We start from the raw sequence: 6,396 nt of genomic DNA, 5'->3' as shown, positions 1-6,396 counted from the left end.
GTGTGTGTGTGTGTGTGTGTGTGTGTGTGTGTGTGTGTGTGTGTGTATGTATCCTTTTAATGCTGGACTTTACCAGAGGCACCTTCCTCTTTTCTTCTTCATTGGGATCATTTGTGATTTTATAGCCCTAGTTTCACTTTTGGGTATTCCCTGCCCTATTAAACCACAGTCCTCATTAGGATATTTAGCTGTTGGTTTGGACCATTTTTTTTCCCTGCACCTTTTGAAGTCTGTTTTCTAAAAGGCTAAGGTCTATGTACAACAGTGCCTACTATTTTCCTTCCTTCACTGTTTTTGTCATCTAATCTACACTAAATTCTGAGGTACTTGTCTAAATTCAGCTCAAATTTGAGATCAAAATAAATTAGGTGAGCTAATCTCTAAAACCCTTTTTTTTTTTTAAGCAATTGGGGTTAAGTAACTCGCTCAAGGTTACACGGCCAGTTATTTCTAGGTGTGGTGCTAAGTATGTGAGCCCGGATTCAATCCCAGGTCATCCCAACTCTGGGGCCGGTGCTCTTACTCACTCTTACTCACAGGGTGCCACCTGGCCACCCCTAAGCAATTGGAGTTAAGTAACTTGCTCAAGATTACATGGCCAGGTGTTTCTGGGTGGGTGCTAAGTGTCTGAGCCCAGATTCGATCTTAGGTCATCCCGACTCTGGGGCCGGTGCTCTTACTCGCTGTGCTACCTGGCCGCCCCTCTAAAACCCTTTTAAAGTTCAGTAATTCTATGAATGGCTAAGCCAATAACATTTGAGGTACATGTAGCATCTGTTGTAAGATGGCCCTGAAATACTTTGGCTTCCCATCTTATAAAATCATTACATACTTGGCATCCTTTCATGCCTTTGGCAATCTCCCCTATGAAAACCTAGAGAATGGACATGAGCAGCATGATATATGGTAGGATGGTGGGGAGAATTTGAATGCTTGCCTCAACTACCATCTTGCATTGGGGAATAAAGAGAGAATTTAATTTTCCTGGCATTTTTAGGGGAGAAAATGCCACAAACATTAAATCGATCTAGAAATATTGTTGAGATTTTTTCTTGAGTGCCAAAGTGGGATTTTAACTTTAAATACCCTATTACAAAGGAATAACCAAAATGTTTTTATGTGGCCCAATTTACTTTGATAACATAGTTGAAGGACCAAGAATTAATAATTAGGTAATATAGTATAATGGTATAAGATAATCCGTAGTACACCAAGGGAAAAAAGCTCGTACCAAAAACATATCTGAAAGTATTTTTTTTTAAGTGTTTAAACAAGAGACTTTGAATATAAAGAAAATACAACTCAGGAAACAACAACGGCCATATCAATTTTGCACATAAAGTATACAGAAGGAAATTAGCATTTATATAGTGCCTACTATGCATCAGGCACTGTGTTGCATGCTTTAAAAATATTCTCATTTGATCCTCTCAACAAGCCTACAAGGGAGGTGCTGCTATTATCCTAATTTTGCAAAAGAGGCATGCAAAGATCAAGTGACTTGTCCAGGGTCACACAGCTAATAAGTACCTGAGGCCTGATATGAATTCAGGTCTTACTGATTTCAGGCCCAGTACTCTGTCTTCTGCCTGAAAACATAAATATCAATTCTTATATCATCCTCCATTATTTTACAAGTAGGCCTGGAGATCTGTTTTCCATTTTTGCAAATGACATAAAATGAAGCAAGAATGTTATCTGAGGTGTGCTCTTCTAAAGGGAGGTGTTTTCTTCCTGTCATTAGGTATACCAGAGAAGCTGGTGTGCGCTCTCTGGACCGAAAGTTTGGTGCAATTTGCCGCGCAGTGGCTGTGAAAGTGGCTGAAGGGCAGCACAAAGACACAAAGCTGGAGCGCTCTGAAGGCACGGAGGGAGAAGGTCAGTATTCTCTGAGCTGACTGGGGCCCAAAGACCACAGGGGAATGTCCCAGTAATTGCCTTGCCAGGCTGGATCAGGGAACATGCACTTTAGGTTCATGAAACTAACAGTAAGCTGCTATTTAAGGTCATCTTCTCAAGAAAAACCTTAGAACTAAAGATGAGTTTATTTTCTAAACTGCAGAGGGTTTTATTTTGTATTTTAGACTCTGTTAGAAGAGAGCAGGACGCTCAGTCTTTTGGGACCCACTAACTTTCTAGATTTATAAAATCAGTGCTTCTGTGTGATAATTTATTGTATCCTTTTGACCCTGACTACTATAAGTTTGTCCTCAGTAATTCACAAAATGACAAATTTTGTGCTGAAATGCATCAAAATTCATGCTTGCTAGTGGTGAGGGGATGAGCTCTTCTTTTACTTTAGAAATATGTTCTAAGGGGGATAACTACTTGCATGACTGTCTTAGTGGCATACAGTTACACTATGCATCATTCTACTAACCCAGTCTATATGACAATCCACTACTGCAAGCTGCTTTATCTTGCTTTAATAATAACAATTAATTTATTTAAATATTATTAAATATTTAAAAATAATAATAAAAACTAAAATAATTTAATTTGTCTTGCTTTTTTTAATAATTGAGACATTAGTTCTATTAGATTGGCTGCTGTTGCATTCAATAGATCTGCCTGAAGCTTTTAGGTTTCTCTCCCCTTTTCCAGAAAGAAACTAGTTTTCCTGTTTTGCCACTCAGCCTTAGACCAAGTGCTGTGCTATATATATATAGCAGCAACAAGAATTCATTGGCTTCTTGTTTTCATATGGCAGTAGACCTAAGTATGTGATCATAGGATCATGGACTTGGAGCTGGTGTAGACTTTAGCATTCATCTAATAAAATGGTTCTCAGAGGCCCCTCATACTTTGAAAAATTGTCAAGGACTCCAAAGAACTTTTGTTATGTGAATTCTAGCTGTTGATATTCACCATATTAGAAATTAAAAATGATAAAATTTTAAAATATTTGTTTATTAATTCATTTAAAAATACCAATGGTAAACCCATTACACATTAACACAGGTGTAACATTTTTAAAATAACATTTCTAAAACAAAAAAAACCCAGTATGTTGTTTTTATATATTTTCATAAATCTCTAATCTTTGGCTTAATAAAACACAAGTGGATTCTCATCCCTACTTTGGTATTCAGTCTATTGTGATAGGTTGTTTTAATTGAAGTATTTGAAGAAAATCTGGCCTCACACAGATAAATAGTTGGAAAAGAGAAGAGCATTTTAATAGTCATATAATTCCTTAGTATTATTATGAAAATAATTTGGACTTTCAGACCCTCTGAAAGGAGCTCAGGGCCTCCCAGCATTCTGCAGGCCACACTCTGAGAACCACTGGTCTAATCTGTAACCCCATCATCACACAGGTATAGAAACGGGCCTAGAGAGATTGACTTGCTCCCAGTCACGCAGGAGCCAGAGGCAGACTGAGGGTTAGAACCAAGATCCTCATCTTACTCCGAGCTCAGTACTCTTCCCACTTTGTTGTCTTGCCTCTCATGATCATAGGTTGCCTCGAGAGGTGGTGAATTCCCCTTGTAAAACTTCAAGCAGAGAATGAACAATCACTTGGCTTGTCCCTTCTAAGTTGTAACTAGGATTCTATGATATATGATGGCAAGAGTCCCCTAAAAATAGCTACTACTGAACAAAAAGAATGATCACCAACCAAAAAGTCAGACTTTCTTCCTCCAAACTATTTTCTTTTCTTTTCTCTTTTAAGAATAAACTTTAATGTAGCTAACAAATAATAGTAGTTCCTAAATCACAAAGTATATGCCCCCCCCCCAAACTGTTAAAGAAAAGAATATAATGTTACCCTTTTATAATGTATCCTATGTTAAAAGAAAGTAACCTTAGATACATAACTTAAGTGAAGGTTAAATACCAACCTCATCCATTGCATTAAATGTGTTTTCTAAGCATTTAATTGTATTTACTTATATACTTGTAGAAAGTGTGCTTTGGGATCTGCTGCTTTGTATCATTTAAGTCTTTCCATGTTTCTTTGTATTCTTCATATTTGCCCTTTAATGTCCCAGTAATTCAGTTTTCATTCTTTGTTTTTAAAATGGCTTCTACAGATTATTCCTAAATTAGATAGGGATAGGAAAGAAAGAAACAGTATGCCTTTTGAGTCAACCAGCAAGTTTAACAATTTATACTCATTGAGAATTGTTTCAAACCCTGAGAATAAAATCAATACATCCATAAAATTGTTTACCTAAATAGCCAATTGTTAATATCCCCATTAGTTTAATTGGTCCCATTTTGTTTTGTTAATAATCTTAACAGTGTATCAAAATCTACAAAAATTCCCTTTCCTCACAAATTACAGTTGTGTAGTATAAGAATAGCTTGGAGGAAGGGAGGAGAATAAAAATTTTGAAGACATTTCTTTCCCAAAGGTTATTTTGTAAAATATCTGTCAAATTTTCATATTAAGTATTCTGTACCAATGAATTCCCTGTTTATACAGCAGACTTCAATGCCTTTTGCAGGTTGAGAGGAGTTTGTGTATGCTTGCATTGACATGCACTTATGTGTACATATGTATGATATGTGTATATACATTTGCATATGTGTAAAGTGCTTTGCAGATCTTACTATATAAATGTTAACTATTATATTATTGGCACAGAGTAAATTAGAGATAAAGCTGGAAATTGCTAGTAGGAGCCAGTTCTTTAAATTTGTGATATGTTAAAAATCCGGTAATTTAAAAATATAATTTTACTCAGGATTCTTAGTAGTTGAGCCAAGGGACTTATCTTTTATCGTGGTTATTGAGGTGCCTTAGTAGAGGGGGCCTGAGTAAAGTAACTCTTATGTTTTCTTAGGAGAACATTATTCACTTTAGAGCAGTTGGATGATAAAGCTATCAGATCAGGTTTTTGAGTATATTTCCAACTTTCTAAGTTTGACAGCATGGAGGGCAACTTTGATGGTTTCCCACCTGCTGCAGTCAGTATCAAAACAAAAAGGACTGCGTGACCCTTCATTGATGTGTTACCCCACGTCACAGTTTTTATCCTTTTAAAATGTGTGTGATAATATACATGCCAGGGTTGTTCTTTTGTTTCTCAGATACAAGGAAGCTGGTCTCCATAAGCCCCTGGGCTATTTTAGTAAATGAATCTTACTAGTTATTATTCATCCTTTCTAGTTAGACTTTCCCAGCTGTCCCTGATTCTACCTGTCTCTCTCTACTCTACATGCAGAAATATTTGCATCCTTCCATTTTGTAATTCTTACTTGCACTCCTTTTCACTGGTTCTCAGACCTGGCAGTATAATTCTAAAGCCACTTTAACAAGAGAGCATTCTTTTTTCTTTTACTTCTTTAGTATGAAGGTAAATCCCAACATAGAAGTTGTTGAAATAAGAACCAAGAGTCTAACCAAAAAAAAGCTTTTTCTCTGTTGTTTATTGTTCACATATGGAGCTAGTAAAACACTCACTTCAAAAAACTATTCTTATTTCACATTCTAAGAGGAATGAGTTTTTAAATTGAATTGTTTCACCAACAATTAGTAGTATGTAACTTCCTAAGCTTTAAAGGAATTGTCAAAATATTTCCACAGTTGTTTATCTTGAGAATTGATGTTGTGAATCAGCATATCATTGGTGAAATACTAAGCAAAATTTACACATTTTTAATTTGTTATTGAGTTAAAATCATTTGTTGCTTGTCTCTAACGATGTTTTTAAATCCTTGCAAGAAATTCATATTCTTTTGAGCCTGATAGATGGGTTCAAATATATTGAGTTTTAAAATCTTTTTATTGTCACAATTTTCATCCTTTCTTGTGTACTTAGTTCATTTCTTCTGATACTGAAGTAAACACATCTCTCTTGAACTGACAGAAGTCAGGTCTAAATTACCTACTTTTATAGCGCCTACTTTATTCCTCAAGCCTCAACCCCATCATTTCAGTCAGGTCCTAATGACCATTATTAGGACTTAAGATAGGAGAAGGGTGAGGTAAACGTAGGGATGGGGTGTCTGTCTTGGTATCAATCCTAATGATGAGTCTCTTGACTGAATTCCAAGACATCTTTTTGGAAAACCTATTGTTATATTATTTCTGCCTTTGTATAGAATGTACATCTAATTATAAGAGTGAAGGTCTTTAAAAATTCATATGGCATAATTGAGGTGGGGGAGAGACTAGGTTTTTTCTTTAACCTCATGATCTGGGATGGAAGGCTGGGGTCTATCTGAGGACTCCACATTTCCTCTATTTGTTTACAGACTCCCTCTTTACTCTCAGGCAACTCAGTTGGCTTTGTCTGTCTTTCTTATATTTAAAATAGGAATAATCAAAGTAGAGAGTGCAGTGTGTTTGCTTTAATAAAATACTTTGGAAGTACCATTTATGTTTTAGGAAGGTAAAGTGTGTGTGTGTGTGTGTGTGTGTGTGTGTGTGTGTGTGTGTGTGTG

The 6,396-nt window shown here is 36.1% G+C and overlaps 1 protein-coding gene across 1 annotated transcript in view; it reads left to right on the top strand.

The window, feature by feature from the left end:
• LONP2 (lon peptidase 2, peroxisomal) overlaps positions 1-6,396 on the top strand; it is a 125,630-nt gene that overhangs the window by 72,848 nt on the left and 46,386 nt on the right. The window contains exon 11 of the mRNA XM_069082548.1: positions 1,745-1,878. Coding sequence (XP_068938649.1) covers positions 1,745-1,878 — 134 coding nt within the window. The remainder of the gene's footprint in view (positions 1-1,744; positions 1,879-6,396) is intronic.

This window comes from Petaurus breviceps, unplaced genomic scaffold (assembly GCF_028583685.1).
Source record: "Petaurus breviceps papuanus isolate PSGF00001 unplaced genomic scaffold, PetGlider_PUasm1.0 171, whole genome shotgun sequence".
NCBI classification, from domain to species: domain Eukaryota; kingdom Metazoa; phylum Chordata; class Mammalia; order Diprotodontia; family Petauridae; genus Petaurus; species Petaurus breviceps.
This window is presented reverse-complemented; position numbering and strand designations above follow the sequence as displayed.